Source organism: Biomphalaria glabrata, chromosome 8 (genome assembly GCF_947242115.1).
Source record: "Biomphalaria glabrata chromosome 8, xgBioGlab47.1, whole genome shotgun sequence".
Lineage (NCBI taxonomy): Eukaryota > Metazoa > Mollusca > Gastropoda > Planorbidae > Biomphalaria > Biomphalaria glabrata.
The window spans coordinates 45,647,314-45,668,610 of NC_074718.1; the positions used below are offsets into that span (position 1 = coordinate 45,647,314).

At 34.3% G+C, this 21,297-nt stretch overlaps 1 protein-coding gene across 1 annotated transcript; it reads right to left on the bottom strand.

The window, feature by feature from the left end:
- Positions 1-954: 954 nt before the first annotated feature.
- Positions 955-16,890, bottom strand: LOC106051202 (SWI/SNF-related matrix-associated actin-dependent regulator of chromatin subfamily A member 5-like). Its single transcript, XM_056038523.1, has 24 exons — positions 16,872-16,890; positions 16,522-16,580; positions 13,102-13,188; positions 12,793-12,968; positions 12,525-12,625; positions 12,293-12,393; positions 11,555-11,734; positions 11,302-11,457; positions 11,074-11,205; positions 10,900-10,968; positions 10,647-10,756; positions 10,110-10,246; positions 9,915-10,004; positions 8,264-8,385; positions 7,826-7,978; positions 7,517-7,649; positions 6,997-7,145; positions 5,541-5,774; positions 4,633-4,746; positions 3,809-3,934; positions 3,143-3,259; positions 2,898-3,032; positions 2,572-2,784; positions 955-1,648 (listed from the first exon to the last, which is right to left on the bottom strand). Exons 2-24 carry the CDS (start codon positions 16,564-16,566, stop codon positions 1,466-1,468), a joined length of 3,063 nt encoding a protein of 1,020 aa, XP_055894498.1. The 5' UTR covers positions 16,567-16,580; positions 16,872-16,890; the 3' UTR covers positions 955-1,465.
- Positions 16,891-21,297: the final 4,407 nt, after the last annotated feature.

Genomic DNA, 21,297 nt, shown 5'->3' on the forward strand with positions numbered 1-21,297 from the left:
ACTAAAATAATAATCATCATTATTGTTATAAGATTTTTTTAAAAAGTGAACTCTGGCTCTATTATAAGCCTAAAATGTTGGACTCCTCAGTTTTTCAAATACATTTCACATCTAGAGAGCAGATATAACAACTGGTAGTGGCAATAAGTTGTATATGCTATCAATAAATAATATTACAACTCACACAATGTAACAATTGAATCATAGGCCTACAAGTTTTGTGACCCAAACAATGAACTTATGTGTATCACACTGAGGCCTTACTATTTGTCGAAAGAATTCAGTTGAACCTAGAGATTGAGACATCAGACAGATGTGCACATTAAATCAGAGCAGTTGAGTGCTAGATAAATCCTTACACAAAACTAGTCTAGCCTAAGAAAGAGAACTAGCTAAGAATGAGAATCTTGTCAAGGTTTGAGCCAACTAGTTCATTAAGTCATGGATCAAATCACTAAATGACTGAACATTACTATAACAATCATGCAAAGAGAAAGCAAGATTTGGTTAAAATTCATAAAAAAAATATATCTCAATCTCAAAGTTACAGAATTTTAACTGCACATCAAATCCTAAATTTTACACTCCAGAAATATTTAAGTGCTAATTGCAGCTAATCGCTAATCTCTTAGTCTAATTTTGAAGAGCTCAACATTTATGAAGTTAATTTTTAAAGGTCAGTTATGAGGTCACATAACAATGTCAACTTCAAAGACTATTATTGTTGGGAGTCTCTTCAACTATTGGTTCTACTTCTTGTGACAGGCACAACCAACCAAAATGTCTTGTCTTTCTGGCTTTTTAATTCAGACCCCATCAACCAAGTCACAAAAGTAATGCTTAGCAAGACTGAACCAAATGATTCGTGTTAAGAATGATTTATGGAAGTACATCTTTGAACAGGTATTTGTTACTCATACAAGTTAAAGTAGATGAATGGAAATCAAAAAGATCCCAAGAAGAGTAGTTTATTTCATGTATAAATGATAAAGACATCATATTCAAAATGAACAACATCAAAACTACATACAACAAATACAATCATTCAGGGGCAATAGGCCACCCTAACTAGGGACGCCAAACTAGAGGGATGTACAGGAAAACTACAAAAACAATGAATACAAACTAAAAAATATTTTATGTGACAACGGAGCTATCAGTAGCTATGCCTTCTCCACCACTTACTGTTTATGTTATACAATAATGCACAATGACTGTACAGGGCATATATATGTTAATGAGAAAGCAAAATCATCAAGAAATTGAAATGATTTATTCCAGTGGATCAGAATTATATGCTACCAGCACATAGTAATCAATCATTCATATTAACAATGGCTTGGCTGGACCCTAGTTGTCAAACTAGATCAGATCTGCACAACAATAAAAATCTTCTTTCAACATGACCCTCCCCCCCTCCCGTTAGGACAATGTTCTCTATACACAACGCGCTCTCTCATTGGTTTTAAGCTTTCTTCTTCTTGGCACTGTTTGTTGGCTTGGTGGGCGTGGCTTCGCTCTTTCTCTTCACCCCTTTAGCCGCTGTCTTTCCTCCTTTCTTCTTTCTCTCCGCCTTTTCTTTCTCCTCTAGTTCCATGTTCTCACGCTCTATCAGTGTGATCAAAGTGTTGCATCTCCTCTGGAGCTCCTAGACAAAGAAGTAAACAAGATCAATCAGTAGCTTTAAACAAACGAGACAAGCCAAGGATTTGGGATCTCCACAATAAACTAAGGATGCAAAATTGAACTTTTAATGTTTTTAACAAAATTTATCAAAATGGAACCACAAATGGAAGAGCTAAAAAAATTTAAGTCTGCAGTGCTAAAAAAAAATAATCTACAACTTGAAAAACATAAGCTTATCAATACTTTCAAAAACCTAGATGCTTATTTGCTAACAAAATGCATAACTCAATTCTAAAAGAAGATGGGAAATGTGAATTCTTTCTCTCCGTAATTATTTTCCTCATTCTGATAGAATTATTCATTTTGCTCATTTGTATTGTTATGACATGATTAGGAATTAGTTATTTGTTTCGGGAATAGGGTAAAGTTTTACTTAGCGACGATGACGTAAAGTTGGTTAAAAAACAAGAACGCTCTAAGCGACGCTAAAAAAGAAGACGCTTCTTGTAGAGTAGTAGACTTGAGTACGACATAACTGACATCGGACGATTCCCTTCTTGAGTATTAAACATATTTGTAGAACAACATACCAGCGTCGACTACATATTTGATTGTTTCGGCCTTTCGCCGGTGTTACTGAAGTAGTTGAGTTCAGCGTTACTTCCAGTCAGATCTACACTAGACAGATTGCCAAGAATCAACACCGCGCGGAGGCCTTAACAGTATTTCACTATCCTGTTATGATTAAACTCCAATAACTTTTTAGTTTGTTCTCAGAGAATGTTATATTTAGTATTGAATTGTAGGGGAATGCAGGCTCTTTTTACACATCACAAATTAAATTTCAAAAATCCAAAACTCAATTTAGTTTAATGGGGTCAAATCAATGTTGGCATTGTCAATTAGTAGAGAAAGAGTTAAGTATGACTGTGATAGAAAACTAACCATAGCTGTCCTTGATTTAATGAACCAATCAAATCTGAATTGTGGTGCCTGGCGCACAGCTTGTCTCAATTCGTCGTACACATTTTCCTTGTCAAAACCAAGTTTGTGTAACATGCACACCAAGAATCTGTCCTCCTCTTCAGTGTAGTTCTTGCCTTTGTTAGTTCCATACTGGATTCGGAGTTGATGGAATGGAGCTCTGTACCTAGACATCTAGTTGGTTACACACAAAAAAAGTCAAATCAGCAAGTAAAAATATATATGTAAGTGCTTAGTTCTGGATTATTTTATATTTACTAGCAGATTGACTTTGTGTTACTTCTTACCTTGGCATCTAGTGCTTTCTTGATGCTAATCCTTCTTTGAATTCTGGCTTCACCCCTTTCTATCTGAGCCATAATACGCTCTATATCTTGAAGTTCATTACATCTTTCCCAGAAGACACTACTGTACTGGTTCACCTTGACATTGTGAGATAGGAAAACTATTAAACAACAGTGCCAAACAGTGACTGGCCAAAAACCAGACTACTGAGGTGTAACAGACACTCTTCAGTCACTTAGAATCTTACCTCTTCAGGTGTCTTTCCCTCCACTTCTCTGGCAATACTTTCAATGTCATCTCGACCAAATTTCTCATTGGCTTTGATAAACTGTTGGAAGTCTCTTTTGCTCCAGTTTGTAAAACCCTAGTGAGAAATACAAAAACAAAACATTACATTCACTCTACAGACCTACACAGTGGGTGTAAGATGAAAGCAGTGATGACATTATCTGACTCTTTGCACCTTGTTAAATTAAATATAACAGGTTAAAATAACTAGTTTTTCTTTAACATTTAGAATTTTAAACAGCTGATAAAAGTAACATGTAAATAAACACTTAGAATTTTAAAGAGCTGATACTAGTAATCACAACTTTTCATCCTGAAACATTTTTTTCCTAACACTTTGTTGCGTAAAACAAATTTCAAATTTTCATATTATTTTAAAAAAAAAAAGATTATTATTTTAAAAACTTGATTGCACCCTTGTTATGGAGTGTATTTGCTTTCAAGGTGGAAAGTTGAGAGGATATTTTGGTGGTTTGGGCTGAAAAGTTTCTGATGAAACCACAAGATGGTTTGTCATAAGCTTATATATAAGTCACGGGTGCGATAGCTTAAGGTTTGTACGTTACCACGAGACGTGAGACAGTAAAGTGAAAAATTAGACAATGATCATCAGGAAGTTATTTACCTCTTTCAGTAAAGATTCTTTCTCTGCCAACTCTTCTTCATCTAAGGGAGCTGATTGGTCAATTTTAGCTTGTTCTTCCTTACGAATTCTGTCAGCATCAGCACCAAACTCTGGATTTTTGGGAACCTGGGGCATGTAAATAAAATGGTGACAGGTTTGAACTTGACAAGTGGAGCATGATGGTCAAGTTGAGAGGCAGTTTACACATTAGGTTGTTAAGTCAGATAATCAAGTTAATTGGGTTTTACATTTAAGTCAGTGGGAACCTGGGACATGTAAATAAATAAAATGGTGACAAGTTTGAACTTGACAAGTGGAACATGATGGTCAAGTTGAGAGGCAGTTTCCACATTAGGTTGTTAAGTCAGATAATCAAGTTAATTGGGTTTTACATTTAAGTCAGTGGGAACCTGGGACATGTAAATAAAATGGTGACAGGTTTGAACTCGACAAGTGGAACATGATGGTCAAGTTGAGAGGCAGTTTCCACATTAGGTTGTTAAGTCAGATAATCAAGTTAATTGGGTTTTACATTTAAGTCAGATAATCAAGTTGATTGGGTTTCACATATTAATTCAGATAATCATGTTTTCACTTATCAAGTCCATGTGATGTAGTTTTCACTTAAGAAATTGCAGTCAAATTATCAAAATGAGATAGGTCTCTCTTAACAAGTTGTATAGTTGGATAAAAAGACTTAGGTTTAAGTTTTTTTCTGAGTATAGGGCTGCAAGTTGCTCTCCAGAAAATTCTATTAGTATAGTAGGGATTGAGACAAGTTAAGATGCATATAAAACTATGATTTCAAATCTTAATTTTCATACCTTATAGCCAATAGTTTTCCTAAAATAATAAATTTCTTTGTCTAAAAGCTCAAAAAGTCTAGGAGGAAAAAACTGGAAATCTTGAATGCTGGGTTGTTTAGGAGGTCGAGGTGCCTGGAATGTACAAGAATGGAAATCATAAACACATTGTGATTTCTTATATATCACAGACGTTACTTCAAAAAAGATTTTTTTTATATACATTGAAGGAATCAATAACATAGCCTGACAGACTTTATTTTAAACATAGATCTAGAAATTAAAGAAAAGAAAAACCATAAACAATACTAGCAGGTGTAATTATTTTTCTTCTTCAATAGCCATCAACATCAGACAATTAAATTTTAACAATTAACCCATTTTATGTTAAATGTTTTGTCTTTTTTTTGTTTGTAGTTGATGAAGGACTCATGACCCAAATGTTGCATAGTAATTTTGTATCCAATTGTTTGGGTACATCTTCCTACTACCACCAACTCACCACCTCTTTAAAATTGTGCATGTTAAATAGCACTAGACATTATTCAAGGATCATTCAAAAACATTTTCTGTGATGAACAGCACCAATGTGAATTTCAACAAATCTTATTGTGCTTAATTATATACTAGAAACATTCAGCCAGCACTTCCTAAGGTCTTTTGGAAAAGATAAAGTGTTTTATAAAGCATAATAATGGAAACAATAACTTCTTTTAATAATTCCAGATATAAAAAAAAAATGAATTGTAAAAACACTAAGTGCAGTTTCATCCCAGAAAATAAAATATCTTATTACTCCTGAGGCCCCTAATAATGAAAACATCTTTTGGGTTTAAATTTGATCAAGAAACAATTTTTTTTTAAATCAAAGATTATTTCCTTAGCATTTTAAGTATAAGTATCTCTTCCTCTAAGAATTTAAAACTTACTTTTGGTGTTTTGGGTTCACTGACTCGTAGAGCCTCTCTAAAATAAGCATCCACAGCATAGTTGGCTTTGCGTTCTCTCTTGGGAGGTTCAATCCAGGCCCCGATGGTTCCAAGTTTCTGTTTCTCTCTGTAGTCTTCCCCTTCAAACTGATAGACACTGTCAGGGGCATCCATTGTGAATGTCCGCAAACTACTTTCTCCAAGTTGGTCCATTTTTTCTTTTAGCTCTTCAGTCTGGTAAGAAAAAGAAAGAAAGAACGCATAAACAGAATACTAATCATAAGGTATAATCTGTAATGTAAACATGATGAAATAACGCATAAACAGAATACTAATCATAAGGTATCTGTAATGTAAACATGATGAAATAATGCATAAACAGAGTATTAATAATAAGGTATAATCTGTAATGTAAACATGGTGAAATAATGCATAAACAGAGTATTAATAATAAGGTATAATCTGTAATGTAAACATGGTGAAATAATGCATAAACAGAGTATTAATAATAAGGTATAATCTGTAATGTAAACATGGTGAAATAATGCATAAACAGAGTATTAATAATAAGGTATAATCTGTAATGTAAACATGGTGAAATAATGCATAAACAGAGTATTAATAATAAGGTATAATCTGTAATGTAAACATGGTGAAATAATGCATAAACAGAGTATTAATAATAAGGTATAATCTGTAATGTAAACATGGTGAAATAATGCATAAACAGAGTATTAATAATAAGGTATAATCTGTAATGTAAACATGGTGAAATAATGCATAAACAGAGTATTAATAATAAGGTATAATCTGTAATGTAAACATGGTGAAATAATGCATAAACAGAGTATTAATAATAAGGTATAATCTGTAATGTAAACATGGTGAAATAATGCATAAACAGAGTATTAATAATAAGGTATAATCTGTAATGTAAACATGGTGAAATAATGCATAAACAGAGTATTAATAATAAGGTATAATCTGTAATGTAAACATGGTGAAATAATGCATAAACAGAGTATTAATAATAAGGTATAATCTGTACTGTAAACATAATGTGGTGACATACAGGAGAGAGGAGATAGCTACTGACATGATGTGATGACATATAGGAGAGAGGAGCTAGCTACTGACATGATGTGATGACATACAGGAGAGAGGAGCTAGCTACTGACATGATGTGGTGACATACAGGAGAGAGGAGCTAGCTACTGACATGATGTGGTGACATACAGGAGAGAGGAGCTAGCTACTGACATGATGTGATGACATACAGGAGAGAGGAGCTAGCTACTGACATGATGTGGTGACATACAGGAGAGAGGAGCTAGCTACTGACATGATGTGGTGACATACAGGAGAGAGGAGCTAGCTACTGACATGATGTGATGACATACAGGAGAGAGGAGCTAGTTACTGACACAAGTTTAAGGTGCAAGAGCTATTTACTGACCTTCTTTTCTCCTCTTGCTAATATAGCATCAATGTCTTCTTCTGTGATCTCACTCTCTTTGCTAGCAAACACATGACTGGCTCCATGGCGAATCATGTTCAACACTTCATCTTTACCTAGTTTGTTGGTGTTTTGATCCACTAGACGACCTGCCAAGATAAAATTAAGTAAGACTAGAGTAGAATAATGCTTGACAACGTTAACATTTCATATAACACAAGACGAATTAAGAGTAACATGTCTAAAAAAAAAATCCTAAATCTTTTAGACCATTTTTTTAAATTTATCTGAATAATAATCTAAAAAAGAACTAATGGCATTTTTATGAAGAAAAAAATTATTCACGGAGTTTGAAACTCTAAGGGAAATGATTCCTGATCACCACTTGGTCTGCAGATCTAAGCTTGAGATTAGTAATACTCAATAGTTAGAGAAAGACATTCCAGTCTATGGAAGTCTACCATATCTTTTAAATTATAACATTGTGAAAGATATGTCAGGATACATAAGAAAAGTTTACCTTGCTGAATGACAACATTGTCCAAACGTAACTTCATCTCTGCTCTCTCAACAATTCTCTCTTCCACTGTGTTGTCAGTAATAAATCTAAACACATGGACCTGTTTCATCTGGCCAATACGATGAGCACGATCCTGGAAACAAAATTACAGTCAAACAAATTGAAAGCTGTGTTCGTAGTTAATGAAGTGGCAAGAATATACTTTGTACTTAAAAAAGACACAATTTTCAGGACAAAGTTGTATTTGTAGACTAAGATAATGGTAAATGTATGTTTAAAAACTATGTTCAGGTCATTGCTTTATGTTACCATGGCTTGTAAATCCACTTGAGGGTTCCAGTCTGAGTCAAAGAGTAAGACAATATCAGCAGTGGCCAGATTGATGCCCAGGCCTCCAGCTCTGGTACTCAACATGAAAACAAACTTGCTACTATTTGGATGGTTGAAGTCCATGATGGATTTCTGGTAAGAACAAATCATCACAATTATGCATTTCAACCCAGGAGGGGGGAAGGGGTGTGTGACCTATTCTATATAGTTACATTTAAAAGACTTAGATCCACTCTATAAACTATATTTGCATACATAAACTTAAACAGCTATACTATTCAATCCCAGTTAAATAATACCTTAATGTCGCTATACTTTCTTCATTATTTCTACATCAATTTAACTTTGTATACATTAAATATATTTCATTGCAAAGAAAGTGAGTACGCTGCTAAAAAGAAAAGAGAACATGTTTACTTGTCGTTCTTCATGAGGTGTTTGTCCATCCAAACGACAATACTCATAACATTTCCAAAAACAATAGTCTTCAAGGATATCCAACATTCGAGTCATTTGGCTGAAGATCAAAACTCGAGACCCTACAACAAAAACACATTTGGATGAGATTGTGTAAACTGAATTATTCTAAGGGCTTTTTTTTCCACTTGTATTTAAAAAAAACACAGAAATTCTTTAGTTTCCCTTAAATGTAACGATATTTCATTTTTTAAAAATGATTTTTTTAAAAATTAAACCTCTGCACAGAATCTTTGTTCATTATTTCAGACCTGCCTACCAAAAAAAGTCCAAATGCGTAACGCTGATGGTCAAAATGCGTATTTTGGCACCAGAATGTGTAACACTTACGCGAACCACTGTTTTGTCATATATATATATCATATATATATCATATATATATATATATTAATATATATAATATTAGATCTAGATGTCATGATTAGATCTACAATCTAAATCAATACGACAATAGAGATGATATCTAGACTAGATTTGGATCTATGTCTATATAATGAATATAATCTACTCTAGATCTGGGCTCAAGAGTGTTACCGATGCCGTGGATCCGCTACAAACGTAGGTCTACTCCAAACTTTCGTAAGCCTACCTTCATCCTTGATCTATTCTATACTAAGACTAAGAATTTAATCTAGTCTAGATCTAGACTAGATGGTAGTAGATGTTATCGATCTAGATCTAGTCAATCTAAATCATACTGCAACTAAATTGGATTTAGATTGTAGAGTAATGTAGAGACTCATGACATAACGTAATCATCAATCGTAATGTCTAGCTAGATCTATTCCTGTATAACAAGTTATCTAGATTCTAGATCTAGAATCCAGATATAGATCTAGACTAGATATCTACAATGTCACTCAATGTGTTTTGAATCGATAGCACTTCGATATTTTTTCTATACAAATGAATACGGGAATCAGGGATTCAAAATTATTAATTTCTACTAATGAACTTACAAAAAAAAAAAAAGTCACGTTGGTGTATCAGCTAACTGACGGTACCAACCTGGTACCAACCCGCCACTCCCTCACTCTCGCGTTCTTCATTTCTAGACTAAATCTAATTGCTTTTAAGAACCAATCAACGTATAGATCTGGACACAATGTGTTCCCCCACCTTTTCTGTTCCCCCCCCCCCCCCCCGGCCAACAAAACAAAACGGCTTAGCGTGACCTCCGTGACCGCTCGTAAGCTAGTCAAGAGAGGGGGGAAAAAAGGATACGAAAAGCGTAACGCGACGGGTTCAATGCGTATTTGCGTACTGACGGTCATTTTTGGGAGATTTTGCGTAACGAATACGCATTTTGCGTAACGGTAGGCAGGTCTGTTATTTCAATCAGTGAATTACTTAAAAATTTCAAAACCATTCTAAAAAAGTGAATACAAAGTCGAAAAAAAAAAACGAATGATAGACATAAACAAATGAAAAAAAACTATCACCAAAAAAATACAGTGTTGTGTCGGAAATCAAATGAGTTGGAACTATTTGAATGCTTATTATTTGCTGGTGCTGACTTTGTACTAAAGAAAAGATTTCAGTATTATTTTGTTTCAGTATTTAATCTTTAGTCACAGTACACCATTCTTACCTTGCTCTTTGAGTCTGGGTAGCAGTTTATCTAAAATAACCATTTTCCCACAATTATCCACCAAATGTTGATCTGTAGTGTATGGGGGACCTAAGCAGAGAAACAAGAACATTTTTTTTTTCATTCACTATTTGATTCAAGTGCTACTATTTAAACTAGGTGCTTATATTTGAATCAGGCTCCAAATTTTCTCACCAGGTTCCATGCCATCAAATAAGTAAGGATGGTTACAACATTTTCTCAGTTGCATCAAAATATTCAGCAGTCTCATCTTGTCAGAACGACCAGCCCCATTCACTATGTCGATATCCTTCATTAAAATCTTAGTGTACCTACGGAACAGTAAAAAAAAAAATAATTAAAAAATAGTAATAATTTTGCAGCTTAGCCTGTGTGTGCCCAATCATTATGAGCAGAGGGTTAGTAGAAACCATACCAGAGCTGGCCAAATGAAGCCAATGTAAACATAGAAATAATATTCAAACTAAGTTAAGTGAATAAATAAAATTCAAAAGGTTGTTCTAAACACAGAAAATGACATGGTGAGATGTTTACTGAGTACATAGAAACTACAAGTGTGCTATACTAAAAGAATGAACAGGTACAACTGAGTTTATCAATGAGTGGACAAAGTATATATATTACAAGATTTGTCAAAGTGTGCTATTGAATACAGTCTAAACAAACAAAACACTATCTAATAAGTTGACAGACAATAAGAAAAAAACTTACAATTCTCTTTGCATTTTACTAAGTCCTATGAAAACTTTGGTTTCTTTTTTAGGAAGAAGTTTTTTCTCCACATCAGACTTGATACGTCTTAACAAAAATGGACGCAGGACCTGATAATCAGATAGAATAAATCATGACAGCTTCATCAAATAATGAAAAGACATTGATGTCAATATCAGGACCAAAAACAGTTTCTCTCAAGATGAAAAGTAGCAAGGTACCAAAACAAAAAAAAAAAACTATAGACACTTACAGCATGCAATCTCTCCACCAATTCTTGATCTCCAAAACATTTATTGGCAGTGAACCAAGCATCAAAGTCCTGAAATACAAGTGTTGATATATAAGGTTGACAATGGATCAAACTAGCATTGAGAACACACATAAATGAAGAAATTAAAAGCATGATACAGTTCTAAAGACTGACCTCTGAGTTATTAAAGACATCAGGTAGAAGAAAGTTTAACAGCGCCCACAGTTCATGAAGATTGTTTTGTAGAGGTGTTCCTGTCAATAACAATCTATTGGTGGATTTAAATTCTCTGACAATTTCTGAAAGCTGAAGTGAACAAATGGTCAATATTATCCAATAATATTAAGCCATTCAATGACAGAAATATTCATACCACGTAAAACATACAAAGTTTAGACTTACTTTTGACTTTTCATTTTTAATTCTGTGAGCTTCATCAATGACGATGTATCTCCAGTTGAATTTTTTCATGACTGATTTCTCTCTGATGCACATCTCATAGGAAGTGATGCACACATCCCATTCCCCAGGTACTAGAACATCTCGGATAAAAGCAGCCTGCCAACATATTGGAGACAATGTACCAATAGAATTTCAGACTTCAAGCGACTACACATTATAACAGTATGGCTACTTGGAATGGCATCCTACTTACTCTTTTTTCCTGGTCACCTATTAGACAAACTGCTCTAAGTGAAGGAACCCAGCGCTGAACTTCAGCTTCCCAGTTGGCCAATGTGGATTTTGGACAAATGACCAAATGAGGGGAAGGAATGTTACGGTAATGTTTCATGTAGCCCAACAGAGAAATGGTCTGTAATGTTTTGCCGAGACCCTAAGGTACAAAAAGAAGATGAACACAACATCAATGATATTACATAGACCAAACTAAACAGCTAATAAAATTACAGCATTACAAGAAGGAAAGCAATAACTTAAAATATCACATGATATTTTCACAATAACAAAAAAATATATATTGGCCTCCTTCAGTCATAGAACGACTATGGTTAATCTCAGAGCACACATCCTCGTGTGGCTGTGGAGCCCTATTTTGGAGAGACATTCCCGTCCACAAATGGCGCAAGTTAAGGTGGCTTTTGCTTCAGTGGTAGAGGAGCTGGCCATTTTTCAGATTGTTTGTTTTTCTTCCTGAGCTGAGAGACCCATGTTCTAAGTCAAGCGCACTTAGCCTCTCGACCACGCTTCCCACAATGTCTCTGTACTTCTCACTTAAATCTCACTAGCAAATCTTAATATGGCTATGCCTAAGGCGTCACGTCAACAGCCTTGAGGCTCATAAGTAAGCCACAATTAAATGGACTACCAGTAACATACAAATAAAATGTTTAGCTAAAATCTACAAATACAAACGCTCAACACAGTCACTCACCATTTCATCGGCTAGAATACCATTGATACCATTCTCATAAAGGGAGATCATCCAATTCAAACCTCTAATTTGATAGTCTCTCATTTCTCCACCCTTTACATCTGATACGGACATCAAAACAGTTCAAAAGTTTAAGAAGGAGTAAAATTACAAATTGCAGTTATTTGTATAAAAAAACAACAAATAAATGGTAACACTTGAGTACAATGAAAATACAACTACTATTACTCACAGGATGGACTTGCTTCAAATCTCAAAAGTACATTTCCAGATTTCTTTGCTTCTGTTAGAAGTTCCTCATCTTCTTCCTCTTCTGTCCTTCTATGACGGTGACTGCACACGGAGATATCCATTAGAACATAATTTATGCCTACCATTTTTGAATTTTAAAAAATTTCTTTAAACAATACATTATGAGCACTGGAATCTAAGAAATATTTGCAAACTGGTTTGAACTTAACTACGAAAATGAAAAAAAATATATAAATAAATAAACATACTCTCCTGCTGCCACCAGCTTAGATTTCTCATCAGTTTTGTGAAGTCTTGGCCGGCCTTTCATTTTTAATGGACTAGTTGGACCCCCTCCACCAGCCTGGGCCCCAGTTTGCATGAAATGAGCGAACAATTCTGTTTGTTTCAGCAAAAAGTTGAATCGATTGCTCCTGTCTTTTTCCTATATGATGAAGGAACCATATTAAAATATTTGTTAGTAGATAAAATGCTGACACACGCAAATTGTTAAAATTGAAGAACAGAAATAAAAACAAGCTAATGTGAAAACTATTCAGAAGTCTTATCGTCAATACCAGTTTTTCTTCATAAGCTTCATCCTTGGGTCCAGGTCTTGGGGGTGACTTTAGCAAAATTGATGGGCCACTTATTTCATCTGGAGGCTGAAAAAAAAAAGTTAATGATTTACAATTTAAGACTGAGTCTACACTAAACACATGAATTCATATTAACATTTGAATTCTTTTAAATTAATTTCCTTTTTTTTTTATTAATGCACCTATATTTTGAGATTGTAACCCTTGTGAAGAAGAAAATGTCTATTCTTATTATGAATCACAATATACATCTGAGCCTCTCTATGAATATTGTATAAAATTTAAAATAAAATAAAACATCAGAGATCTCAAAAGCCATGATAAAACAGAATAGTTTCTTTCTCAAAGTACCTTGAATTATTTACATATCAAGTAGATCTTTGCCAAATATAAATTTTATGTGTTTTTGTTTCAAATTGTTAATTAAAGCAAGTAATACACAATTTTCTTTTGCATGATGGAAGAGTTTCTTAATTAATGCATTGTTCTATTTAGCCATTAAATAAAAAAAAAAAAAAGACATATATATCTAAGTGTTCTTTCATTTAAGTTTCATTTTAGTTTGTAGCTAGTGAATTTAGTTAAAACCTATTACAAACATAAATATTGTGACTCTATTGCCCAGTTCTCTCCCATTCCCATTATTAACTAAGAGATACAAATAGCAACAAACAATAAGTGTGACTGAGTGACTCTGTCAAAGTAAAATCGATATCTATATCAACTCTCATCTATCTATCTATATAGAATAAGAGAACTGCATATATATATCTAATTAATTGATCTAGAATCTAGGTTATAATCTAGAGAAGATAACTTATAACTAATCTATTTTACTTTACTATTAGATACATTATGATCTCATCCTTAATCTTCAGAATCGAAGACTAACTCACTTTAGAAGTTGATTAACACTAGATTCTATAGATAACTATCAAGATTCTAGATCTAGAACAGTAGACAGCACAGAGTCAAGCAATCTAGAAAAGATCTCAAAATCTCATTTGTTGGAGTCATTCTCAAGCTAGTTACTAGGCCGGCAAAACGAGGTAGAGGGTATCTGACGTGTCCATGGCACTTAGTACACTGAGGTTCTGTCAAACCTAGAATGTGAAGTCTGGACTTTGCGGCCTGTGCGAAATGTCACAAAACTTGACAAATCGGACAGAAAGGCAACTACCAGCACAGTCCTGTGGAGCACTCTAGAGCAGGACAAGACACAGAAAGTCTCTGGTCATCCACTGCACCCAAACTCGCCCCAGGACATCTTGACGAAATCTTGCTTCCGGAAAAGGATGGGCTTTAGGGCCAGAGAGTGAGGTCGACGTCTTGCGCGAATCCTTCTCACTTAAATCAAAATCTCAGCGCAAGTCACTAGTCATATAGTAACTAGTAGAGCTAGAGGTCTACTGAGTAAGTATAGTCATAGACTATATTATATATATATATCTAAACTATAACAAAGTAGATCTAGATATAGATAATGCTATGGCTATAGACGCACAGTCTAGTATAGTATTACACTACAGTATAAGCTCATAATTAATAAGTACTCTTAATTAATAGAAGACTAGTCTATAGAGTCAGACTATTACTTACTTACTAGTACTAGTAATAACTAGTATTAGTCTAAATCTAGATTCTTAACTGTCTTAAGATGATGATCTGATGACTGATCTAAAAACTTAAACTAAGACTAGACTTTATTTATAAATTTTTTTTACTAGATCTAGATCTATCTGGAGGTCCATCTAGAATAATTTCAATAATCCAGATTCTAGATCTAGCCCAGGAATACATGGCGCCATGATTTGGAAGCAGAAGCAAAGCAGATGGGCAAGACATGGGGACAGTTGGAGAGACTCCCCCAGAACCGAGATGCCTGGAGTGTGGAGGAAGCTGGTTGGTGGCCTATGCCCCAAAAGTCAGAAGGGACACAGTCAGAGAATGAGAGATGAAAGATGAGATTACTGATTACTTCTATTCTAGACTCTAGAACTCTAGAGTAGAGTAAGAATCTATTCTAGATTTAGATTATATTATCTAGACTAGAGTTTCACTAGAGTCTAGACTAAGAATAATAATCTTAGCTTTTTAGACTTAAGTTTAGACTAGTTTAGAGTTTAGAATTAGATTTTTAAGATTAAGACTTAAGATTATCATTACTCATTTAGAGTCATTTACTGACATTACTAATATTTAATAATCAAGAAAAAATAGTACAATCTAGCTAGAATTTTAAAATGCTAGATTGACTAAGATTGGCTTGATCTCTAGTCACTCTCTAGACTCTAGGTCTAGAACTCTAGATCATATTAGAATAATTAAATTAGATCTAAAGTAAAGTGCGAAGTTCGAGTGCATTAAGCCCACTGGCAGCAATTTTCAAGTTTGGATTTTTATAGCACTGTAACGGTCTGACCTATGAAAAAACTGATGGTATCTTTGAATTCCTCGTCCTTTTTTCTATGAAAATAGATTGGATTTAATGTATCACTAGGCGAAGTCAAAGAGGTGTAGGGTAAGTATTGCCAAGCATACTTTTCCTCGAGCTGATTTTTCCCCAGTTAGTAAGCTCGATCGGGTTCATGGAAGGTTCGAACAGATCAGAGAAAATATAAATATATCTAAAAACATGTTTTGATATTTAATTTTCACTATAAAGTCATTTTCTTTTTACTCCAGCGCAGGAACACCATCCATTGCACCATTTCCCACCCTCCACAACTTCAAATAGTCTCTTTAAGCTGATGAGCAATTAGACTTAAAAATAGCCTTAAGCCCATTACCCATTTCCTTCACTACCGGGTAGTAAAAAAGAATAATTCCACACCTCCTGAGTTTGACCTCACCATGAACTTAGCCTTTACAAGGAAAAGAAATAGTATGCGTCGGAAGTAAAGAAAAAAGGTGCATGCGCAGTAGCAATATAGTAGTAATTTGGTAAACATTCAAATAAAAGCAATAAAAGGTGAACTGTTCGAGCCTCTTGACAAATCGGGGCTGCTCGAACTTCGCACTTTACTCTAGATCTAGAATAATCATAAATCATACTCATACTAGACATACTCAGATACTCTCTACTGAGTCTACTGTCACAAATCAAAGATGATACTATGATAGAAATAGAGATTAAGACAATTAAGACAATTAGTTATGAAGAGTCATAGATAATTAATACTTTTAAATTTAATAGATCATCAGATGGTCTACAGTCAAGACTACTTTCATTATTTCAACTTTCATTAAGTGATTAATCCATAACTTTGCCATAAGGACAAGGATTTAAATTTATTAATTTAAATTTAAGTTGATTAACAATAACTTTCAACTCCGTAACTCTTGACAGACTAGTCTAGATTACACAATATCTAAGCTAGAACTACATAAATTTATTACCAATTCATCTTGCTCATCCAAAAATTCTTGCTCTGAATCAGACATTCTTTAAAAATATCCTAAATGCAGAAAACAAGATATATAACTTTATTATTGATAATTAAGAAACATAGACAAAGCAATTATTAAATAATGTGGTTTTCTTAGCGGCAAGAAGCCAGGTGCCAAAGGAAGCTAAAAATAATAATTTAGAAAAATCAAAAGATATAATTGCGTAAAGTAGGTCTACTTGAAGCCTTGAAATATGAATTAAATGTTAAACTGACGGAAAAATCAAACGGATTTTTAAAATTATCATAATGAAACCAGGGTAAACGAAATAGTTTTTGTAAATAAAATTAATTAAATACCTAGATTGTCCTTGATCATATTAAAGTGCCAAGCAGACATACATTGGCGGGACTGGACTTCCGGAAAATTTCGAAAGTCGTAATATAGGTCAGTGCTATAATACATTAAATGAGAAGTTACAGTTATTAAACCTTATCTTATCTTATAAAATACAGACGTTACTTCAAACAAGAAAATGCTTGTGTCCTCCTAAGAACAGCTGCTGCCAGGGACAATGGACGGACTCGGTTACGCAAACTGTCACAGCCCCCCCCCCCAGACGAAAGTCAATGATGATGTTAGACTCGATACTCGTCTCTCTATCTATAGGCCTAGTGCTTTTTTTTATTTGTGACGGTACTCACAGGTACGGCGTACCGGCACCTATTTCAATGTGGGGAAAAAATTATTACTTTTCTTATATTTTAACGTTTATTATTAATTTATTAGTAGTTAAAATCTAGATCACTGAGTACCGGCACCTATCTTTTTTTTTTTTTTACAAAAAAAAAAAAAGCACTGTATAGGCCTATCTTATAAGCTACATCTAGATGTCCCTCAAAGAAGATAAATACAACAAAGATGGCAATGTCTTCGATAGAAGATTAAGTGCAGTGTTTCACTAGACTACGCAAACCCATTTGCGACCTGCATATTTTTCCCGCATTTCGTGCAGACAACGCCGTTATATCCGTTGGCGGTCTATTAAAGGTTCTTTTAAAAAAGGGAGATTATTATAAACGTCTCAGTCATATTAATCCTGAACATAGTAGATCTATAATATTTGTTGTTATTGCCCGAAGTGGTAATGGATATAAATAAGCACTCCACTATAGGTCTACCTATAAAATGTTTCCAAAGGCTTGCGTCTCAAATAGCCTCAGACAACCAGTCTAACTCCTGGCCTTCACGCGAGACTCGAATATTGAGTCCGGCGGAACTGTTTACACTGGCGCCTAAATGTGTACCGCAGGCTTCGGGCAGGAGGGGCTTATAATAGCCTTGACTGGCTACACTCACCCAGGAAAATACAAATTCTGAATTTAAACATCTGCTGCCTTGCTGCTATACCCAAACACCGGAAAGGCTTTGGGAGTCAAGCCATGAGGAAAAATCAGAAGCCGACGACCCAGTTTGCAGCACACAGTGCTACCCCTTGGCAGAGCCTACGACGCCTCTGATCCTAAACTGTATTTGCACTGGCCGTTGTTTTAGATCAGCAGCATGCATGGAGAGGGAGAACTACTGTGTGGGTGACATTGTTCAGGCATTCATCTCATTTCTATTAGATGATTTATGCTCACCTCGTGCCTGAAGGAGACCATATAGGCTATATATATATCTATATATATATATATATATATATATATATATATATATATATATATATATATATATATATATAATAGAACCTAATTAGTAGTTTTAAAGATAATTATCAATTTGAATTAATGATCATTATACTTACAATGAAATTAAGTGGTCTTTTTTTCTTGAATTTTTCTTTTATGTTAATTTGGTGGCTAGGTCTTAATAAAATCAAAATAATAATCATTATTGTAGACATATATCAAAGAAAATGTTCAGTTTAGATGTATGATCCATCTTTTATATATTGAGCCTTTTTTCAAAGTTTTCTTTTAACGGGGGGGGGGGGTGTCTTATAAATGTGATGCTTCCCCGCCCACCACGGAACCTAGATGGCAACTCCAAAACCGCTATGCCCAAATGCTGGACGCATAAAAATTTATTTAAAAAAATTATCTTCTAAATTTTATTTTTGTTAATAATCTGAAATAAAACTCTTTTTTTTTTTTCGTTGTAACGCTTGATTACTGAAGGGGAAAAAATGAGGAAATTGTGCTCCCCAACTTAGGCCTATGTATGGTTTAGCATGGGCGTATCCTAATATGGGGGCGATACGAATTTTACCTGCTAATTATATGATACAGTAGCAGTATTATCTTTTCCTCTTGACCACTTTACTACATCCATTTTAATTTCTAAAAAAAAAACTTTGCCCAAATATGAATAAGTTTATAACAAAAGGAAGTATCAAACACATTAAAATTATAGGAAAAGCTTGATTGCTTTGGGATAATTACCACATAATACTCCAGGATCATTATATTTAAGAGACTTACAAAATAATGGAGTTCGGCGATCACTACCACTTTGAATTTTAATATCGTCTTCTCTAAAAGAGTCATTCGATGTTGGAAAATAAAAGTTCTAGACCCACCGTACCATGTGTGGAGGTTTGTCACTGACCAACATATTGATGTTTAGTTTTAAACTGCTCACTAATAAATCGTCTTAAAACTAGGTCACTTGAGGATTCTATGTAAACTCAAGTCTACTTCTAAATCTAGAAGCATAGTCAAACCCTAGTTTCAAGGCTTGCTAGAAATAATATGCCTCTAAATTCAGTGTATTTGTGTAATTTTAGCACACATAAGCCAACACGCTCGCTTGATGGCATTCAGAAACCATTCATTGATGTCGAGATCTATAAATAGCACATGCGCCCACAGCAAGCACACTTAGGTTAAACGAGGACAGCGGGAAACACGAGCAATCCAGATCTTACCGGATCTCACAGTTACAGAGGCGTGAACTGTGTAAGATTGTGAGGCACGCTAAACCGGCTAAGGCCAACTCATTAATAACTACAAAGCTATTTCTCTCCCCCCCCCCCCCAAGCTTAGATTCGGCCGATACACTCCAAATCCAATTTACTTTAAAAGATTGGTTATGAAATGTTAAGTAATTAAGCATTATGCTGTCTGTGAACTCCTAAAGTCATATATGGTTGTGAATATTGGACACAGAACGATGAGGCTGAAAGAGGAATACAAGTCTTTGAGGATTAAAATGCTACAGAAAAATGTTAGGTCTCACATACCAGGAAAAGAAGACAAAACTAGTTAATGAGTTTGTATTTTCACAAGTCAACACTCTGGTTGTCAAGATGGAACTCCATAATACCACGAAGAGACGTAAGCTGAACTCGTTCGGCCGTATTATCTTATAAAATACAGACGTTACTTCAAAAAAAAAAAAAAAGAAGATGATTACGTCCTACGCGTCTCATGCATTGTATTGTAAGACATGACTCACTTTTAAAAGTTATTTTTCAAGGTAAAATGGAACTAGCGTAAAGGAAGGTCATCCAAAGTAAAGCTGGTTGGACAACTTGAAAAGAAGAGACCGATCTCTCTCTCTCTCTCTCTCTCTTGATATTCTGCTAACAACAACTACTGACCGGTAAAAAAGTGAGGAATTTGGTGATGCAAACTGTCCCAGCATCCATACGACGAGAGTTCAAGGACAGGTGAGATGGTATGATATTTATATTTGTACCTACAACTAGATTCTACTTGTTAAAAGCAAACAACGGATGCAATCCAAAGTGGGGCTTGAATAAGGCCCACATAATAATTTTAAAAAATAAGAGCATGGAATGCGTTGCCTGAGTCAGCCAGAAAACCAATGACAGCAGAATTTAAGTCATTAGTTAACATGCTTGACTAGATGTAGGACGTAATCATTTTTTTTTTTTTTTTTTTTTTTTTTTTTTTTTTTTGAAGTAACGTCAGTATAATATAAGATAAGTTTTAACACTCTATTATGCTGTTTACTCCCCCCCCCCTTTTCCACCCAAGAGTGGAAATGTACCCCCCCCCCCCCAAAAAAAAATTGTGGAACACAGAAGAGACATTACAAAATCCTATCTTTATCTTGCTCCGACTGTTAAAAAAATTACACTGAAACAATAAAACAATTTATTTCACGAACAAACCAATGTTACATTGATTTATATAGAGTCTAAACAAACAAACAAAAATCCACTAAATGCTTTTGACCATTATGCCATCGATATATAGAAAGCCTACAATCTAAACTTCTTTTTTAGTAAGTAATCAAATGAGCATAATCGCAAATGACATGTCGAGTTCGACTTTATATTATAAAAAGAAATTTTACATTTATGCCTATTGCTACATTAATTAGTGATTTAGCGTTTCTAACGATTATATTATACATCTAGTGTGAATACAGTGAAAAGGGAGCGAAAAAAAAAAACAATTAAATAAACATGAATATGTTTATTAATTTATTTCTTCTATCACATTTTAATAAATAATTGTCCATGTTGGTGATTAACCACGGAATAAAAGTGACCTCTACCAATAATATGTTATATTACAAGACAATGACACCTTTTTTAAACAAGATTTCATTACAATAATGATGTAAAGAATGTGACCTAGGAAGTGATAGCCATGAGAAGAAGTCTTGATAAAATTAATGCTAAAGAAAAATCAACTTTTTATTTCATAACAAAGCGAAAGAATGTACTAAATCTCTATTAATTGCCGGCTGCACACGCCTAACCTTTGAGATTAACTATTGCGGGCTACGCCGCTAACACATCAATCGAAG

Bases quoted from the DNA above. Each gene is read 5' to 3' on its own strand.
- LOC106051202 (XM_056038523.1), bottom strand. From the start codon at position 16,566: ATGTCTGATTCAGAGCAAGAATTTTTGGATGAGCAAGATGAATTG. The intron at 12,969-13,101 runs GTATTGACGATA...TTCATCATATAG, and splicing joins AAGCTTATGAAGAAAAACTG to GAAAAAGACAGGAGCAATCG. The intron at 3,935-4,632 runs GTATGAAAATTA...TACATGCCCCAG, and splicing joins GGAAAACTATTGGCTATAAG to GTTCCCAAAAATCCAGAGTT.